We start from the raw sequence: 22,057 nt of genomic DNA on the forward strand, positions 1-22,057 counted from the left end.
GGAGATAAAATGTAACATTTGCATCAGGAATCTCTTGAGTGTGAGATTGACTATATTCCTCGTTGCAGGGCGAGGGTGATCCACTGCATATGGTCGACTCCAGTTATGCCCTGGGTCATGTCACGGCTATTCCTGGTGTACGGGTGAAACTAGGGTCACCCTGTAGTATAGGAGGGCAATTGGGAACCTTAAATGATTCGCTTGAATTCAAAATCTGTCATATATGTGGCCAGAAGTGCCGGTCACCCTCGGAATTAAGGCGGCACGTCATGACACATACTGGTGAAAGACCATATAGGTGTCAATATTGTCCCTATAGTGCTGCTCTGAAGACCAATGTAAAAAGACACATGATGTGTTTGCACAAGTCGGAGTATCCTGTAATTTCTACATTCAACAGGACTAACAGTGCCAGAAATTTACCCATGTGAAAGTGTTTGTGAAGATACTCTACTATAATATCAGTGGTAATTACAGAATATTCAGTGCCTGGATCTTTCCTCATAGTAGATACTGTATAAATATTTGAAACAATCACTTAAATGGGAAGCAAACCTAGAAATTACCATGAAATAGAAACATTCTTAGGAGTTGTATTTGATTTTTTGTGAATATTTAGAATCAGCTAATTTAAATCTTATGCTTATAGACAAGAATAAGAGTTGAAGTATTTGGGGCCCAGTTGTGTTGACACATTGGAAAATTGACCAACAATTTTTTTTTATGAAATGGTGGTTGGAACAGTAAATACAAAGCTGTTAATTGTAAGTGTTCCTAATTGAAAAGAAGGAAGCTGGATGTTGACTTGGGTGTCTTTGGTTCTTTGTAGGGCCACGGAGGGAGGAAGAGTCGAGCTAGGTGGGGGACGGTGTACCACTGCCCATTTTGTGGAAAACTCTTCCGTGACAAGACCAAATGGAGCCGCCACTGTCGTGTCCATACAGGAGACAAACCATTTGTATGTGGCTCCTGTGGCAAGGCCTTCTCCCGGAAGGACAGATTACACGCACACCTGAGAGATGCTCACCTGCCCCTTAGGGATGCACACAACCATATCACTGCATAAAGTTGGTTAGCTGTGAGTTCTTGCAAGCGGTTAAAGCTATTGGGTTGATTCCCTTAGTTTTTTTTCCATCAGTGATTCTTGTTATGACTTAAGATTCAAAAGAGGGTTAAATTAATTCAGGATTTTATTAGATTGTTACAGTACATACAGTATTGCATAAGTTAGATTTCTTTTCAACTCGTATGTGTAGATATACCGTGCATATATATTTAATGTATATATATATACATTATATATATATATATACATTATAATTATATATATATATATATATATATATATATATATATATATATATATATATATATATATATATATATATATATATATATATATATATATATATATATATATATATATATATATATATATATATATATATATATATATATATATATATTATTGTATAATGAAAATTATAAAAAAAATTAAATGACTGCTTTTTAACTTTTGGGATCATGGAAATTACAACCATGTTTTGCTTCTAATTCATTGAAATTAGCCTCTGGTCTTGTTTTACTCTTCTAGGTACTTGTAGACCTCTGACTTATTTTTGAACATTCATTTCCAAATGAGGAAATTTGTGAGAACCTTAAATGTTTAGTCTTAGGGGTTGATGTAGATTGAAGGCCTTGAATGCTTGGTGATGCATACTTAGTTTGTAGTTTCTTTGGAAATCTCCTGGAAAGTGCTCTTTCTGTACATAAAAGGCAAGGCTGCCTTGTAGGTGTAGTCAGTGTAAGACACGGCTTGCCGGTAATGGCCCTAGCCCTGCTTCTGATTGCTGGTGTTTCTTTATAGGACGGCGAGTTGCAGGCCGCAGTGGAGGTGGTGATGAAGGTAGCAGGGGGGGAAGATGAGGACTCGCTTCCCATTCGCAGCCCCCATTCAAGTCGCTTAGGGGTTACTGCTGGGACACAGTCGAGGTCCCCACAGAAATACAGAGCACGACGAGGCACTGCAAATTACACTTGCCCATTCTGTGCCAAACTCTTCCTGGACAAATCGAAGTGGAGCCGGCATATGTATGCCCACACTGGGGAGAAACCATTCATGTGCAGTGCTTGCGCTCGAAGGTTCTCACGGAAAGACAATCTCCAAACACACATGAAGGATAAGCATAGGATTTTTAAGGTTAAATTTTAAACATGATTTCACTGGTGATATTATGCTAGTGTCAATACTCTGATCTCTATGGGAGTTAATGAAAGTACCTTAATTCAGCATTCCAAATTTGAGTATTTTTTTATAAATTGTTTTTGTTTTGTTACTGTGGAGATTAATTCTCTCAGTGAGGTGCGGCTAAATACTCTTTGCCCATTCTGTGCCAAGCTCTTCCAGCATAAATTGGAGAGGATATTTGCTCAGTGGGATGAAGCCTTGTGTGTATACTGGGTCTTGTGAAAGCACACTGCGCATGCAGACACATGCAACACACACACACACACACACACACACACACACACACACACACACACACACACACACACACACACACATGCACAAACACACACACTCAAAAAACACACACACACAAAACATGCACATGCAACACACACACAAAACATGCACATGCAACACACACAAAACATGCACATGCAACACACACACAAAACATGCACATGCAACACACAAAACATGCACATGCAACACACACACACACACACATGCACACAAAACACACATGCAAAACGTGTGCGTGCAAAACACACGCGCATGCAAAACACATACTCATGCAAAACACACACACACACACACACACACACACACACACACATGCATGCATGCAAACAAACAAAACACACACACACACATGAATATAAGGTTCAGAGTTTCATTTGACTCGTACAAATGCCTGCCTTTTTATATTTTGTTGATAGATAAAAGTTAGTGGCAGAGGGAGTGGATTAACTTTCCTTGACTCAATCTTGCACAATATATTAATTATCAAGTAATCATGTTTGATTGCTAGCTGTCTGTTTTCTGTGCTTTGGTCATTAAGTTGATTTTCTCTCCATTTTTAATGTGGAATGAGGGTTGTGTAAAAATTTTACAAAATTTGCCAGAGTGAAAGAGGTATTTGAGCAAAATGTTTGAAATGGAAGGGGACGTGGGAACTGATGAACTGACTGCTTTTTGGCAAAATTATAAGTGGAAGTTTTAGGTTAAAGTGAGAAGTGAATCCTCTTTCCCTGCCTCATTTATTCACATCAATCCTAGTAATTCTTTTGCTATTCTTACCCCTTCCTCATAATTCCTTTCTGTTCTTTCTTTCCTTTCTTGCTGTCTCTGCAGTCATCTCTTGGCACATGATTTTTTTTCTCCCTCTATTCTTCCATTCTTTCTCACTTTTTTGCCTTTTATCCATCTTTTTTTTTTTTTCAACCTAACTCTTTCCATTATATCCTCTCCTTACCTTTCCTGTTTCCATTTCCTCACCTCCTTTTCCTGGATCTTCCTTTTCCTCACCTTCCTTTCCTGGAACTTCCTTTTCTTCACCTTCCTTTCCTGGCTCTTCCTTTTCCTCCCCTTCCCTGTATTCTGCCCTGGAGGTGAGCTTGAAGCTGTAAAAGGTTTGACAGAAATGTTGGTATGCGGCCATTCTCCTTCCACAGGAATCATCGCTTAAGACAATAGCTGATTGAAAATAGGGGACACTAATCTCCTGTGGGTATCTGCTAGTGGAGGAAATCCTGCTGTCTGCTTGGCATGCAGTGTGCCATTGTGAACCACATTTAAATATGACCTAGCCTGGCTTTATCATGTTAATTTTGAGTTTTCATAATCACAGGTATTTGTAAAGGCCTAATATTTTGGAGGTGAGATGTGAATTATTTGATGGGCATTTTGTTAGGAAAGTTTCCTCTAAATGTCCAGTGCATTTTAATAACCCCTCCTCAGCCCTATGAATTTTTTGCATAATTCACACTACACAACATCCTCAAAGTCATTCCCAGTGCCTCCAACCTCCTCCATGCTGCAACATTTAAGACTCTTGCTTCACACACATGACATTGGTTGCAGTGCTACTTGGGTACATTTTCCCTGTCTCCATGGATAGTCTCTTCACAGTTGCCTCAGTGCACCACCCTCTGCTTATCCCCTTATCAGTTGTATAGCTCACTTAATCTTTCATAGACTCGTCAACTGACAAGTCCACCCTCCATTCTCCTTTCCTCTCAATCTGGGATAATTCATTCATTGCTTGGATTGTTTTACTTTATTGCCTTGTTCTTTCCCATATTCACTTTTGACTTTTCTTTTACATGGCTAAATTTTCCGATGTGAATGATACAAAGATGCCCCGTGAAAATCAGTCATTTGTTTTCAGACTGTTTTGCTCTTAGTACAGCTTTATAAAGTTATTAACTTGATGAACTTCTTGTTTAGAAATCTCTTAATAAAGTTTTGCTATGAATGTTTTCCAAGTAGCAAGTTATTTGGTTGTGACTTATTTTACAGACCAGTGGATAGCCTTTGGATTCCAGCATTCTGGAATTCCTGCAACTTATCATCTTTCCTTACATTTCCCCATCTTCCCTTTACTATTATTTCCATTTTTTTTCTCTCCCTTGTCTTAAGAATAACTGTAAGGGTATCCTGAGTGTTTACTGCTGTGTAAGGATAGTAAATACAGTAGGTGTAAAACCTAGTTGCTGTCAGTCAGCAGCTGCTTCAAGTTAACACAGGCTACCATTTAACCCTTTGACTGTTGCAACCCCAAATCCTGAGGTATCTCCTGGTGTCGCAAAATATTTGAAAAAAAAAAAAAATTCTTAAGAAATGATAGAGAATCTTTTCCCGATGGTAATGATACCAAAAGTATGAAATTTGATGGAAAACTTACGGAATTACGCTCTCGCGAAGTTAGCGACCTTGAGCCCTAATTTCGGCTAATTCCATTGTTGCGGTCGACCAAACTCATAACTATTTCTTTAGAACTCCATTTGTTCTATCGATTCAGTACAAGAAATGTCCATTTACCGATTTCAACTACCCAATAAAGTGGTCAGAAATTGGCAATTTGGTCAATTTCACGCAAATTAACCCTTTCAGGGTCGACAGGCCCTCTGAGACTTGTTCTCAGGGTCGGCCAAATTTCAAAAAAAAAAAAAAAAAAAAAATTCTTATGAACAGATTGAGAATCTTTTCCCGACCATAATGACACCAAAAGTATGAAATTTGACGGAAAACTTACGGAATTATGCTCTCGTGAAGTTAGCGGGCTCTACGATGTTTACGCATTGGCGATTTCACCCACTTTGAGCCCTATTTTCGGCCAATTCCAATGTACTAGTTGACAAAAATCATAACTATTTTGTTAGAACTCAATTTTTTCTATCGAATGAGTACAAGAAACCACCCATTTACCAATTTCAACTATCCAATACAGTGATCAGAATTTAGCAATTTTGCCAATTTCACACAAATATCAAAAGATGCCAATTTCCGAATAGGGTCCAGAATAAACAAGAAAGACATTCCTGGCACTAAAATAACATTTCCTCTGTTCATTAGTCACGTCCCTCTTACATTCTTTTCCTTTCCACTTTGAATTTTTATTCTCGCAAAAAATAGAAGATTTACTGTTATGCAGACTACTGCATTGGTGTAGAAATGGTATAAATAATACCAGTGCACTTGTGAAAGAATATTACACTCACCAGTTGACCTGTATTGGACGCATAGCATGATTTGTTTACTTTTGAACTTTGGTAAAAATCAAACGTTTCTGCTACTTTGAGCTCAATTTCAAGGTACTCTTCATAGTAAAACCAATCAAAATCATCTCAATTTTTGTAATATGTCTTCCATTCTATAAAATGAGACCAGGAAAACTAGAATACAACAATAAGTTCCATATGAAAATGCAGTGCAAAGTCGCTGTTTTAATCCAAAAACACTGTCAAAGTTTTTTTCCTCATTACGCACTGTGTGCTGCAGGATTTTTTTTATACCATGCACACTGACCACATAGACCCATTCTTTCATATGTAAGCCTACCAGCTTTCTCTCATTAGATTTGAGGGCGCTAGAATTTAGGCGTACTAGTACGTCAAAAACCCTGGGTTGTAAGCCGTACTAGTACGGCCGAAACCCTGAAAGAGTTAAAAAAATATCCCAGTTTCAAAATGGGGTCCAGAATGAACAACGCAGACATTCCTGGCTCTAAAATAACATTTCCTTTGTTCATCAGTCATGTCTGCAAGCCCCTCTTGATATTACTCTTGCTTTCTATTTTGAATTTTTATTCAAACAAAAAAATAAAGATTTGCTCTTATGCAGACTACTGCAATATTGTAATAATTGTATAAATAATGTCAACCCATTCATGACTGCATATTAGAATAGCTAGTTGGACATTTATTGGACAATGGCATCATTTGTTTACTTTGAACATCGGCAAAAATCAAACATTTCCCCTACTTTTAGGTCCTTTTCATAGTAAAACCAATCAAAATCATCTCTATTTCTGTAATATGTTTTCCATTCTATCAAATGTGACTATGAAAACGAGAATATAACCATAAAATCTATATGAAAATACAACTCCAAGTCAGCGTATTAATCCAAAAACGCTGTCTCCTTTTTTTTTCTCATTATGCACTACGTGCTGCAGGATTTTTTTTTATACAGTGCACACTGACCACACAGACCCATTCTCTCACATGTGGGCCTACCAGCTTTCTCCTGCTTGATTTGAAGCTGCTAGAATTTTTGAGTATATATACGTCAAACACATTGACTCGTAGTAAGACGTATATATACAACCGAAACAGGTTAGGTTAAGTAAGGTTTGTCAGGAAACAGGACAAATGTTTCCTGATGCAGGTCTTAGTCAGATGACCTGCCTTTGGAGATTTGGTCATCTGACCGAGGCCTTCCGCTGGCTTACCGGTTCATCCATTTAAAAATTATGGTCATTTATAACCATGTAACCCCGAAACAGTCAAAGGGTTAATTAAGAAAGGCTAGAGATATAGTTTGATGAAGCATAGATCACCACCCACTTCCACTTTTCTTCCATTTTTGGCCTCTAGTCTCCTCTACATTTCTATTCTGACTTCATTTGTCCATATATGTTTAGCACACTGGCTTTGTCTATACAGTAGGGCCCCGCTTTACGGCGTTTCACCTTATGGCGTTCCTTTAATATGGCGATGTCAAATTATGACCAAAATTTGCTATACGGCAAGCGGTCTTTCAAATACGGCGCACCCCTCCCGGTTTGTTTACATTCTCCGTGACCACATCTATTATGTCAGGAAACTTTACAAAATTTCAAAGTGTTTTAAAGTTACTGCGTGTTTTATATGTACTCTGATAATTATACTTATGTGTACATGTACCTAAATATACTTACACACTGTGTTGGTGTGCAGGTACACATTAAAATCGCTAAGATTCTCTCTACTCATGACGCCAATACTAGGTAATAATAATCACTCTTGGGCACACTAAATGTCTTATTTTACATCAATATAGGCATTTTCATTAATCCATCTATGATGTTTTCCTCAAAATTATATATGAAACCCATTACATAGCATATAAACATGATGCATACACTCACAGAATAAAAATTGGCGATTTGTTTATAAAGCAGCTGTTTAGGTAGTGTCGGAAGAATTACGTTTTCTCTAGTCAAACTGGGGGATAACTGTAGAAAAATATTCTTTTCATATGCCTTCACTCTATAACAATTCACGACCCTTGTGGGTTTAGTGCTTTTTATTATGATAATAATAATATCAAAAAATGGTGTGTTGCTGTTTGTTTATTCTGTACCAACTTGTACACAATGTAAGAGTATTTGTATTGTGAGGTAATTATTATAATAAAATATTGAGGTAAATGTTTTACAAACTCTTACAAACGTACGTGAATGAACTAAAAGTAGACACATTAATAAGCATTTATTTCGCCTGACCAAGTGATCGCTCACTACCTGTTCAGTTTGTGTTCTTACATTGTCTCAACTCTGTATCTCGTTTTCTCTCTCGTTTACTCTTTCGTTAACTAGTTGGCTCTCATTGACGATGGTGTCTAAGCTTAGCTGTCATAAAAAGAGAAGTCGTAAGACTCTTGCTTTAAGTGCCAAGTTAGAGGATGATGGTGTGCCATTCTGATTTTATTCAATAAACACCCTGCCACTCACCTCTCACACATTAATATTAATATTTTAAGGTAAGTAATAAGTGTACTCTATGTGTATCTTACTTTTTATTGTGTTTTTAATGCCTATTTCTATTGCTAACTTAATATAAGTTAGTGTAAACTTGTTGTCTGGCATTTATTGCATATTTTATATGTGCTCTGATAATAACACTTGTGGACCTGTGTGGTAGCCTGGCGGAGGGACAACATTACGTTTTCTCTGCTCAGCCATCAGAGAAAAAGTGTATGAATCTGCGTTTGGCCCAGCCACTCCCCCACTCTGCTTTTGTTTACAATTTTCGGCATGAATTATTCATTACTTCTCCCTTCGTTTATGATGGCATCTAAAGGTTAGAAATTATTAAATTCAGTGAACAAGGTATGCCGATGTTAATATGGCTCTGGGCCACAGTGTAGGTAGCCGGTAGGTGTACGTCTACCGGCTACACCTACCGGCTACCTACACAGACTTCCTACAAATGAATACTACTCGCCTCTCTTCCTATATTAAGACCACAAATTTTAAGGTAAATAATGAGTGTACTGTATGTGTGTTTTAACTCTCTGGGATGTTTTAAATATCATATATTAAGTATGAGAGGGGGAGCCAGGGCTTCCTACACGTGGGCTACCTGCACCTGACTTCATACAAATAAGTACTACTCACCTCTCTCTCTACATTAAGATTACAAATACTTTAAGATAAGTAATGAATGTACTGTGAATGTATTTTACTTTGTGTGTTTTTAATGCCTAGTTCTATTACTGACTTAATATAATTTAGTGTAAACTTGTTGTCTGGCATTTATAGCCTTCCGGCGATGTCTGCTTTCCGGCAACAGCCTGGAACCTAACCTGCCGTATAAGTGGGGCCCTACTGTGTATGTTTAGGTGTGCTAGTGAAAATACAATAGACAATCCATTAACACTTTTGCATTAGCACAGTCGAGAAATTATGGCATATTTTCTTCAAAAATATGGTGAGTTACAGACAAGCCTTTCATGGGAGGCCTAAGTATGCACAGCATCCCATTCCTCTGTTCTCCGTGCACACATCAAATGCACACTAAGCCTGTATTAGTGAATCTTATTTTTAATCTTTTACTCATCCCATCTTGTATCTGGATAGTAATCATGGCACCTAGGAGGAATGTGTGTGATCCTGTAAATTCACAGAAACATAAGTGTTGAAGGTCTTATGAAAAAAATTGAGATCCTAGAAAAGCTTAAGTTGTGCAGATATGGTCTGAATGAGGCAGTTATTCTTACAATTAGGAAGAATGAGGCAATATGAGTTTGTGCAATGAGTACCCTCAGGTTTTGACCTGAGAAGAATGACATATAGGTTACAAAAGCTTAGTAAGACTGGCTTGAGCAGAATACTGTAAAATGGTGTGTGGTGAGGAAGGCAGGTAGGCAGGCAGACAAAAAAAAAAGTGCTTGTTTAACACTGACTAGTTACACAAGTTCAAATTGTACAATTGGTGGTGTGATGTTAAATTTTCTGGTGACAATGCCAGTGCTGACCATGCAGCTAAAGCATATTTCCCAGCTGAATTATAAGAAATTATTTGAGGGTTGCAATGCATCACAAGTCTTACTGGAAGGTGATGTTGAAAACCTGTATTATTAAGCTGGAGCAAAGTGCTCCAGGATTCAGGGCACCAAAGGATTGCTTAAGCTTACTACTTTGCTGTAATGTATTAGGTGATTAGTGTATGCCCATGCTTATTTACCTCACCAAGGCTTCCCCCTCCCCCTTCCCCCCAACTTTTAAGGATACAGGTAAAAACCATCTTACCAGTTAATTGGAGGTCAAACTCGTTAGCATTAATGACAAGAGGAATTATTTATTGACTGCTTTAAGCATCACTTTATTCCCAGACATGTTTTACCTGCACAACAAGAACTAACATTAAAAGTTCTCTTCACTCTTGATAATTCCTGCACTTGTCCAGAAGCCATGAACTTTAATCTACACAAAATTTTTTTTATTAAACAACCACTGGATTGAGGGGTTAAGACATTTAAGTTCAACTACACACAGAAAGTGATGCCAAAACTTGTCAGAGCAATGAATAGTGACTTAGACCTTGAAATGCCAGAGTTATGGCTAAAATTTAACATTGCTGATGCCATAACTGTCAAAAGTGCATGGCTGGGGAAAATTATGGCCTACTGTTGTGAATACTTTTACAGGCTGACCCTTGGTTGAGAGCCAGGTCCAAGATATTGTTCAGTTGGCAAGGTGAAGGGTTTGAGGATTTCTGGGAAAATGTGAATGATTTCTTAGATGATGATGATGATGAAGTCCAAAAGAAATGCAAGCAGAGCTCAGTGCACAGATAACAGATGAAGAAAAACCTACCCCCGTCCATCTCTTGCCCTGTCTCCCTCCTCTGGATATTGCCAGGAAACCTAAATAATTCTACACACTTGTGAAATCTAAGCTAAGGACCATATATAGAATTAGGCTGTTAATCATAGGAAGTTCATACACTAAAAGATGTGAGCAGAATTCTGAAAGACCAGCATGAATCAGTGTTCAGCAATCCATTAAACAAAAGCAGTGTGGACAATGCTGATTCTTTTTGTTCCCCCTGAAGGCCACACAGATCACATAACTGACATATATACAAATTATTAGATTTCGAAAAATTTAAAACATGCCCATTCATACAACACCTGGACCAGAGTTGTGGAATTCTTTATTTATAAAAAAGTGTAAGACTACTAGCATGAGTGCTCAGTGTGCTTTGGAGGAAGAGTTTAGATATAGGTGAAATCCCAGAGGCCTTAAAAATGGGTGGAAATGCTCCTTTGCATAGAGGAGGAAGTATAACAGTAGTCAAAAAATTTACAAGACCTCAAATTACAAACTGTATGGTACAGCATAACATTGCTATGCAACCAAAACCAGCATGTATTTAGAACAGGAAGATTGTGCTTATCACAGCTACTTAACCACTGACAATTATCTAGGTATTGAAAGAAAATCAAAACATGGATGTTGTCTACATAGATATCACAAGGCAATCATTTGACAGACGTGATCTTTGAGTGATTGCACGTAAATTGAGGGCATAAAGTTTAATGGGGAAAGTAGGAAAATGGATTTTCAAATTTGACAGGCAGAACAGAGTAGTAAACAGCAAAAATCTAGCATTAGCAAAGTACAAAACTTGGCACCCCAAGGCACAGTCCTGGCACCTTCACTGTTTTTTTATCCTCGTAGCAGAATTGTAGACCTGGAGAATGTGCAGAGAACTTTCACTGCTCTCGTAGATCTAATTGTGCACCTAAATTACTGGAAAAGTTTGAAGTCCCCTAGACCTGTACACCTTGGAACATAAACAAGAGTGGTACCTAGGTTACACCTGAAAAATCTTGAGGTGTATTGGTCTCAAATCTGCTCACAGAAATTGTTCCCATAAAAGCAAGAGGCTTGCCAGATGATGCAAAATACCCTCAATGAAAAGCTGGGGTGCAATGAGGACACTGGGGGGTGGGATTATAATTTGAAGGGATCAAGACTTTCCAACATCTTTCTTTCTACTAGATATCTCCCATCATACAGAAGGGGATTACAGCAGACTCTGACTGTCTTCTAGAAGGAACTGGGCAAGTTTCTCAAGCCAGTGCCAGATCAGGCAAGCTGTGGTGCTTACATTGGACTCCATGCATGAAGCACTAACAGCCTAGTTGATCATGTCAATCCAATGGGAGGCCTGTTCTGTTACTAGGCTAGGTAGGTGGTAGAGTACACAAGAAAGCTTCAGGAAAATATAAAGCTTTCCAATGGCCATTGGAAAATAACACAGCGTTCAATGTTGAAGTTCCAACTGCTTAAATGTAGAAAGAATGAAGAACTCGAGAAACTGTGTATGCAAAATAAATGAGAATGCAAGGAACGTGGGAAGATTTGGGTGTCATACTGTCTGCCGATTTTTCTTACCAAGACCACAGCAAGTATCCCTAACCAAGAAAGCGACAGGATTTGACAAGGGATCCCTCGCTTTATTGACAAGCTATTTACAGGTTAAGGATTCTTAACTTTATTGACAAGCTAAGAGCTGTTACCTACATCAGCTCATTTGAAAGCATTTTTATTGTTATGAGACATGCCAGTAGGGAACAAGATGAAGTTGGAGCCATCTGTGGGCCAGCATTTTCATTTGATCAACTGACTTTATCTCGTTGGCATCATAATGCTGTACGAATGTGTTCCAGACTCAAGTCATCCTGAGAATAAATGATCTCAGATGAAGTGATGTGATGTTTCTCTCTTTCTCTCCCTTTCTCTTTCTTTTTCTCTCTCTCTCTTGCATAGTGTGTTGACAATTCTTTTCTGGGAAGGAGATGCCAGAATTCAACAAAGTATATAGATACTTAATATATACATGGAAGGTGCTTGAGGGCCTAGTCCAAAATCTGCACAGTCAAAATAATGTACTGGAAAGAGATATGGGAGTGTGTGTACAACAAACCCAGTGAAAAACAGGGTTGCCATAAGATATCAAACGTCTACCAAGTGCTAGATCAATCAGGCCATTACATATCTGTAATGGTTATTGAGCAAGTGCCAGACAAGCCTGGCCCAGAATGGGGCCGAGTAGGTTTATCTCCTTATACTGCTTTTCCAGGATGGTAGACTTGAGCTATCATAATTTACAGCTTGAAAACTACAATGCTGGAATGATTGGTTCCAGATCTGCTCACTGAAATAACCCCATACAATAGTAGGAGGCTGCATAAACATTGCAGTATAGCTCCAATGAAAAATCAGTGATGCAATAAGTACACTGTAAGCATAAAGGGTCTAAAACCTTTGTAAACCCTCCTTTTAACCCTTTGAGGGTCGACAGGCCCTCTCCGAAACTCGTTCTCAGGGTCGGCCAAATTTAAAAAAAAAAAAAAATTATTTTCTCTTATGAAAAGATAGAGAATCTTTTCCCGATCATAAAGACACCAAAAGTTTGAAATTTGATAGAAAACTTACGGAATTATGCTCTCGCAAAGTTAGCGGTCTCGGCGATGTTTACGCATCGGCGATTTTGCCCACTTTGAGCCCCATTTTCGGCCAATTTCGCTGTACTAGTCGACAAAAAACATGAATATTTCGCTAGAACTCCATTTTTTCTATCGAATGGGTGCAAGAAACCACCCATTTATGAAATTCAACTATCCAGTACAGTGGTCAGAATTTAGCAATTTTGCCAATTTCACACAAATTTCAAAAGATGCCAATTTCCGAATAGGGTCCAGAATAAACAAGAAAGACATTCCTGGCACTAAAATGACATTTCCTCTAATCATTAGTCACGTCTCAAGGCCCCTCTTATATTCTTTTGCTTTCCACTTTGAATTTTTATTTTCACAAAAAATATAAGATTTACTGTTATGCAGACTACTTCATTAGTGTAAAAAATGGTATAAATATTATTGGTGCACTTGTGAAAGAATATTAGACTCACCAGTTGACGTGTATTGCACGCTTGGCACGATTTGTTTACTTTTGAAGTTTGGTAAAAATCGAACATTTCTGCTACTTTGAGCTCAATTTCAAGGCACCTTTCATTGTAAAACCAGTCAAAATCATCTCAATTTCTGTAATATGTCTTCCATTCTATAAAATGAGACCAAGAAAACTAGAATACAACAATAAATACCATACGAAAATACACTGCAAAGTCGCTGATTTATTAAAAAAAAATGGTCAAAGTTTTTTTTTTCTCATTATGCACTGTGTGCTGCAGGATTTTTAGACTGCACACTGACCACATAGACCCATTCTTTCATATGAAGGCCTACCAGCTTTCTCCCACTAGATTTGAGGCCGCTAGAATTTATGAGTACTAGTACGTCAAAAACCCCTACGCGTAAGACGTACTAGTACGACCAAAACCCTCAAAGGGTTAAATGCATAGTAATAAGGGTTAATATTAACAAGAGGAAACAGAAATGCTCCTGCTGATTGTTTTTCCACCAATTACACTACCACCATCCACTCCTACCTCTCAATATCTTCTCTGTCCCATTGCATATTCCCTTTTCTCCCCATTGCCTACTCTCTCCTCTCTCCTTTGCATGTTTCCTATGTCCCTCCCAGGAATTCTTTCCACATCTTCCCAAACTGATGTCACTGGCCATATTTTAGTTTTATTTGTGCTTTGAGGTTATATGAACTTGGTTCTATATTATTTTGAACACAGTTAAGAGCATGTCATGAACTTGCAAATGGCTTCTTCCACTTTAGTCTGTAAGGATGATTGCTGGAATTGGATTACTGTTGGAATTCCATTTTTTAGTATGCATCAAGTTGGCCTACAAGTGCTTTATCTGTAACTGATTTCAAGAGCTCTTCTACCCTCTCAACCTGACCTGAGGTCAGCCACTCCTTTTGATAGTCTTATCAACCAGATTGTTTATACTAGCATGCCAGAGGCCCATAAAGCATTGATACTACAGTCCTACCTGTTCATCTGGTAATTGTAGAAGTAAGGTGTCCAGCTTCTTGAAAACTTCTGTCTTTGTTCTGGTGGTATTTCTGACACTAGTTGTTAATATGTTGGAGTCTTGGGTCATGGATGTTGATGCTATTATAAAGTAATGTTTTACTGGAATAAAAAAAGACGTGGCACTGGAGTCAATAGCCCAAACATCGATTGGGTGTTTAATGTCTTTTGTAATTTTCATTTCAGTCTCAAAAACAGTGTTTATTATTTTGAATATAATTTAGTGTTTTTAGAAGACTACATTAATAATGGCTTCATAAACCATTTTCTTATTGTATGTGTATCGTATTGATTCGATGTAAAAGAAATACTTGGAATAATTATATAATTTAATGGTTACTTTTATAATTTATTTATTATTTGAAATAAAAAATTAAAGCATTTAATTTTGTGTTCTATACCTTTGTATTAACCTAACGAGAATAGTACACATAACATATAGTACCTAATAAAAGAATTTACATTAACATCATAATTTTGAAGAAAATGCAAGATGACAGAAAATTTTGTATAAATGTTGAATACTATATTAATTCTTAAAATATTAAACCACAGTGAAACAAATGATTTTAATCTTGGTGGCGAAAGAAAATCAGAAATAGTTTGTTTTCTTTTAAGATAGCATTACTGAAAATACTTTAATGACATGAGAAGCGTGTTCATATTTATAATGGAAATATATTGGAAACATCATTGTTATGGCATTAAGGATAACCTGAGACTTAGTTGGCGAGTGTATCCACATCTGGCTGAAGTGATGACAATGATGACACACCACTACCTTCCCTGTACTTGAAGGGAGACGATATCTTTTCTGTACTTGATTCATATGAAGTGTACTGTCTGCTGTACAAGCAAGATTTTTCTCTCGTTTGCGAAGACAAAAACTTCATGTTCAAGTGACCATGAATATCATGGACCCACAATTTACCATTACATATAAGTTTGAGAAGTGGCATAAAAGAAACTGCCTATTTCTTATCTAACCTAACACTGATGGACTTGGCATGTGCCTGGAGTTTACCTGAATACATCTTTGGGGTCAATTTTCCTGTGGCCTGTTCTTAGGCCATGCTTTCTGGTGGATTAAGACCTGATCAACCAGGCTGTTGGTGCTAGGAACACAGATTTCAGCCCTGCTTAGGTTAGGTTAGGTAAGGTTCATCAGGAAACAGGACAAGTGTCCCCTGATGCGGGTCTTAGTCAGATGATGACCCGCCGTTGGAGCTTTTGGTTATCTGACCGAGGCCTTCCGCTGGCTTACCGGTCGACCCTTCAAAAATTATGGTCATATTTATAATTATGGTCATATTTCTGTCTCATAAACACTAGATAACAGGGATATCTTGCTACTCCTACTTACACTTTGGTCACACTTCACAGACACGCACATGCATGCATATATATATATATATATATATATATATATATATATATATATATATATATATATATATATATATATATATATATATATATATATATATATATATATATATATATTTAGTTAGTAGATTGGTAGACAGCAACCACCCAGGGAAGTACTACCGTCCTGCCAGATGACTGTGAAACAAAAACCTGTAACTGTTTTGCATGATGGTAGGATTGCTGGTTTCTTTTTCTGTCTCATAAACACGCTAAGATAACAGGGATATCTTGCTACTCCTACTTACACTTTGGTCACACTTCACAGACACGCACATGCATATATATATATACATACATCTAGGTTTTTCTCCTTTTTCTAAATAGCTCTTGTTCTTTTTTATTTCTTCTATTGTCCATGGGGAAGTGGAAAAGAATCTTTCCTCCGTAAGCCATGCGTGTCGTATGAGGCGACTAAAATGCCGGGAGCAATGGGCTAGTAACCCCTTCTCCTGTATACAATTACTAAAAAAGAGAAGAAGAAAAACTTTATAAAACTGGGTTGCTTAAATGTGCGTGGATGTAGTGCGGATGACAAGAAACAGATGATTGCTGATGTTATGAATGAAAAGAAGTTGGATGTCCTGGCCCTAAGCGAAACAAAGCTGAAGGGGGTAGGAGAGTTTCAGTGGGGGGAAATAAATGGGATTAAATCTGGAGTATCTGAGAGAGTTAGAGCAAAGGAAGGGGTAGCAGTAATGTTAAATGATCAGTTATGGAAGGAGAAAAGAGAATATGAATGTGTAAATTCAAGAATTATGTGGATTAAAGTAAAGGTTGGATGCGAGAAGTGGGTCATAATAAGCGTGTATGCACCTGGAGAAGAGAGGAATGCAGAGGAGAGAGAGAGATTTTGGGAGATGTTAAGTGAATGTATAGGAGCCTTTGAACCAAGTGAGAGAGTAATTGTGGTAGGGGACTTGAATGCTAAAGTAGGAGAAACTTTTAGAGAGGGTGTGGTAGGTAAGTTTGGGGTGCCAGGTGTAAATGATAATGGGAGCCCTTTGATTGAACTTTGTATAGAAAGGGGTTTAGTTATAGGTAATACATATTTTAAGAAAAAGAGGATAAATAAGTATACACGATATGATGTAGGGCGAAATGACAGTAGTTTGTTGGATTATGTATTGGTAGATAAAAGACTGTTGAGTAGACTTCAGGATGTACATGTTTATAGAGGGGCCACAGATATATCAGATCACTTTCTAGTTGTAGCTACACTGAGAGTAAAAGGTAGATGGGATACAAGGAGAATAGAAGCATCAGGGAAGAGAGAGGTGAAGGTTTATAAACTAAAAGAGGAGGCAGTTAGGGTAAGATATAAACAGCTATTGGAGGATAGATGGGCTAATGAGAGCATAGGCAATGGGGTCGAAGAGGTATGGGGTAGGTTTAAAAATGTAGTGTTAGAGTGTTCAGCAGAAGTTTGTGGTTACAGGAAAGTGGGTGCAGGAGGGAAGAGGAGCGATTGGTGGAATGATGATGTAAAGAGAGTAGTAAGGGAGAAAAAGTTAGCATATGAGAAGTTTTTACAAAGTAGAAGTGATGCAAGGAGGGAAGAGTATATGGAGAAAAAGAGAGAAGTTAAGAGAGTGGTGAAGCAATGTAAAAAGAGAGCAAATGAGAGAGTGGGTGAGATGTTATCAACAAATTTTGTTGAAAATAAGAAAAAGTTTTGGAGTGAGATTAACAAGTTAAGAAAGCCTAGAGAACAAATGGATTTGTCAGTTAAAAATAGGAGAGGAGAGTTATTAAATGGAGAGGTAGAGGTATTGGGAAGATGGAAGGAATATTTTGAGGAATTGTTAAATGTTGATGAAGATAGGGAAGCTGTGATTTCGTGTATAGGGCAAGGAGGAATAACATCTTGTAGGAGTGAGGAAGAGCCAGTTGTGAGTGTGGGGGAAGTTCGTGAGGCAGTAGGTAAAATGAAAGGGGGTAAGGCAGCCGGGATTGATGGGATAAAGATAGAAATGTTAAAAGCAGGTGGGGATATAGTTTTGGAGTGGTTGGTGCAATTATTTAATAAATGTATGGAAGAGGGTAAGGTACCTAGGGATTGGCAGAGAGCATGCATAGTTCCTTTGTATAAAGGCAAAGGGGATAAAAGAGAGTGCAAAAATTATAGGGGGATAAGTCTGTTGAGTGTACCTGGTAAAGTGTATGGTAGAGTTATAATTGAAAGAATTAAGAGTAAGACGGAGAATAGGATAGCAGATGAACAAGGAGGCTTTAGGAAAGGTAGGGGGTGTGTGGACCAGGTGTTTACAGTGAAACATATAAGTGAACAGTATTTAGATAAGGCTAAAGAGGTCTTTGTGGCATTTATGGATTTGGAAAAGGCGTATGACAGGGTGGATAGGGGGGCAATGTGGCAGATGTTGCAAGTGTATGGTGTAGGAGGTAGGTTACTGAAAGCAGTGAAGAGTTTTTACGAGGATAGTGAGGCTCAAGTTAGAGTATGTAGGAAAGAGGGAAATTTTTTCCCAGTAAAAGTAGGCCTTAGACAAGGATGTGTGATGTCACCGTGGTTGTTTAATATATTTATAGATGGGGTTGTAAGAGAAGTAAATGCGAGGGTCTTGGCAAGAGGCGTGGAGTTAAAAGATAAAGAATCACACACAAAGTGGGAGTTGTCACAGCTGCTCTTTGCCGATGACACTGTGCTCTTGGGAGATTCTGAAGAGAAGTTGCAGAGATTGGTGGATGAATTTGGTAGGGTGTGCAAAAGAAGAAAATTAAAGGTGAATACAGGAAAGAGTAAGGTTATGAGGATAACAAAAAGATTAGGTGATGAAAGATTGAATATCAGATTGGAGGGAGAGAGTATGGAGGAGGTGAACGTATTCAGATATTTGGGAGTGGACGTGTCAGCGGATGGGTCTATGAAAGATGAGGTGAATCATAGAATTGATGAGGGAAAAAGAGTGAGTGGTGCACTTAGGAGTCTGTGGAGACAAAGAACTTTGTCCTTGGAGGCAAAGAGGGGAATGTATGAGAATATAGTTTTACCAACGCTCTTATATGGGTGTGAAGCGTGGGTGATGAATGTTGCAGCGAGGAGAAGGCTGGAGGCAGTGGAGATGTCATGTCTGAGGGCAATGTGTGGTGTGAATATAATGCAGAGAATTCGTAGTTTGGAAGTTAGGAGGAGGTGCGGGATTACCAAAACTGTTGTCCAGAGGGCTGAGGAAGGGTTGTTGAGGTGGTTCGGACATGTAGAGAGAATGGAGCGAAACAGAATGACTTCAAGAGTGTATCAGTCTGTAGTGGAAGGAAGGCGGGGTAGGGGTCGGCCTAGGAAGGGTTGGAGGGAGGGGGTAAAGGAGGTTTTGTGTGCGAGGGGCTTGGACTTCCAGCAGGCATGCGTGAGCGTGTTTGATAGGAGTGAATGGAGACAAATGGTTTTTAATACTTGACGTGCTGTTGGAGTGTGAGCAAAGTAACATTTATGAAGGGATTCAGGGAAACCGGCAGGCCGGACTTGAGTCCTGGAGATGGGAAGTACAGTGCCTGCACTCTGAAGGAGGGGTGTTAATGTTGCAGTTTAAAAACTGTAGTGTAAAGCACCCTTCTGGCAAGACAGTGATGGAGTGAATGATGGTGAAAGTTTTTCTTTTTCGGGCCACCCTGCCTTGGTGGGAATCGGCCGGTGTGATAATAAAAAAAAAAAAAAAATATATATATATGTATGTATGTATGTATGTGTTTTTCCCCTTTTTCTAAATAGCTCCTGTTCTAATTTATTTCTTCTATTGTCCATGGGGAAGTGGAAAAGAATCTTTCCTCCGTAAGCCATGCGTGTCGTATGAGGCGACTAAAATGCCGGGAGCAATGGGCTAGTAACCCCTTCTCCTGTAGACATTTACTAAAAAAGAGAAGAAAAACTTTATAAACCTGGGATGCTTGAATGTGCGTGGATGTAATGCGGATGACAAGAAACGGATGATTGCTGATGTTATGAATGAAAAGAAGTTGGATGTCCTGGCCCTAAGCGAAACAAAGCTGAAGGGGGTAGGGGAGTTTCGGTGGGGGGAAATAAATGGGATTAAATCTGGAGTATCTGAGAGAGTTAGAGCAAAGGAAGGGGTAGTAGTAATGTTGAAGGATCAATTATGGAAGGAGAAAAGAGAATATGAGTGTGTAAATTCAAGAATTATGTGGATTAAAGTAAAGGTTGGATGTGAAAAGTGGGTCATAATAAGCGTGTATGCACCTGGAGAAGAGAGGAATGTAGAGGAGAGAGAGAGATTTTGGGAGATGTTAAGTGAATGTATAGGAGCCTTTGAACCAAGTGAGAGAGTAATTGTGGTAGGGGATCTGAATGCTAAAGTAGGAGAAACTTTTAGAGAGGGTGTGGTAGGTAAGTTTGGGGTGCCAGGTGTAAATGATAATGGGAGCCCTTTGATTGAACTTTGTATAGAAAGGGGTTTAGTTATAGGTAATACATATTTTAAGAAAAAGAGGATAAATAAGTATACAAGATATGATGTAGGGTGAAATGACAGTACTTTGTTGGATTATGTATTGGTAGATAAAAGACTGTTGAGTAGACTTCAGGATGTACATGTTTATAGAGGGGCCACAGATATATCAGATCACTTTCTAGTTGTAGCTACACTGAGAGTAAAAGGTAGATGGGGTACAAGGAGAATAGAAGCATCAGGGAAGAGAGAGGTGAAGGTTTATAAACTAAAAGAGGAGGCAGTTAGGGTAAGATATAAACAGCTATTGGAGGATAGATGGGCTAATGAGAGCATAGGCAATGGGGTCGAAGAGGTATGGGGTAGGTTTAAAAATGTAGTGTTAGTGTTCAGCAGAAGTTTGTGGTTACAGGAAAGTGGGTGCGGGAGGGAAGAGGAGCGATTGGTGGAATGATGATGTAAAGAGAGCAGTAAGGGAGAAAAAGTTAGCATATGAGAAGTTTTTACAAAGTAGAAGTGATGCAAGGAGGGAAGAGTATATGGAGAAAGAGAGAGATGTTAAGAGAGTGGTGAAGCAATGTAAAAAGAGAGCAAATGAGAGAGTGGGTGAGATGTTATCAACAAATTTTGTTGAAAATAAAAAGTTTTGGAGTGAGATTAACAAGTTAAGGAAGCCTAGAGAACAAATGGATTTGTCAGTTAAAAATAGAAGAGGAGAGTTATTAAATGGAGAGTTAGAGGTATTGGGAAGATGGAGGGAATATTTTGAGGAATTGTTAAATGTTGATGAAGATAGGGAAGCTGTGATTTCATGTATAGGGCAAGGAGGAATAACATCTTGTAGGAGTGAGGAAGAGCCAGTTGTGAGTGTGGGGGAAGTTCGTGAGGCAGTAGGTAAAATGAAAGGGGGTAAGGCAGCCGGGATTGATGGGATAAAGATAGAAATGATAAAAGCAGGTGGGGATATAGTTTTGGAGTGGTTGGTGCAATTATTTAATAAATGTATGGAAGAGGGTAAGGTACCTAGGGATTGGCAGAGAGCATGCATAGTTCCTTTGTATAAAGGCAAAGGGGACAAAAGAGAGTGCAAAAATTATAGGGGGATAAGTCTGTTGAGTATACCTGGTAAAGTGTGTGGTAGAGTTATTATTGAAAGAATTAAGAGCAAGACGGAGAATAGGATAGCAGATGAACAAGGAGGCTTTAGGAAAGGTAGGGTGTGTGTGGACCAGGTGTTTACTTTGAAACATATAAGTGAACAGTATTTAGGTAAGGCTAAAGAGGTTTTTGTGGCATTTATGGATTTGGAAAAGGCGTATGACAGGGTGGATAGGGGGGCAATGTGGCAGATGTTGCAGGTGTATGGTGTAGGAGGTAGGTTACTGAAAGCAGTGAAGAGTTTTTACGAGGATAGTGAGGCTCAAGTTAGAGTATGTAGGAAAGAGGGAAATTATTTCCCAGTAAAAGTA

The 22,057-nt window shown here is 38.4% G+C and overlaps 1 protein-coding gene across 38 annotated transcripts in view; it reads left to right on the forward strand.

The window, feature by feature from the left end:
• LOC128686900 (zinc finger and BTB domain-containing protein 14) overlaps positions 1–22,057 on the forward strand; it is a 407,181-nt gene that overhangs the window by 189,881 nt on the left and 195,243 nt on the right. The window contains exon 5 of one of the 38 annotated variants that reach the window (XM_070082572.1): positions 1,868–13,176. The exons of 36 other annotated variants lie outside the window; for them this stretch is intronic. In XM_070082572.1, coding sequence (XP_069938673.1) covers positions 1,868–2,212 — 345 coding nt within the window. In that variant the 3' untranslated portion in view covers positions 2,213–13,176. Of the gene's footprint in view, positions 1–68; positions 746–1,867; positions 13,177–22,057 lie in introns of those variants that run through there. One more of the 38 variants, XM_053774154.2, reaches the window with a different exon arrangement.

Source organism: Cherax quadricarinatus, chromosome 7, assembly GCF_038502225.1.
Source record: "Cherax quadricarinatus isolate ZL_2023a chromosome 7, ASM3850222v1, whole genome shotgun sequence".
Classification (NCBI taxonomy): domain Eukaryota; kingdom Metazoa; phylum Arthropoda; class Malacostraca; order Decapoda; family Parastacidae; genus Cherax; species Cherax quadricarinatus.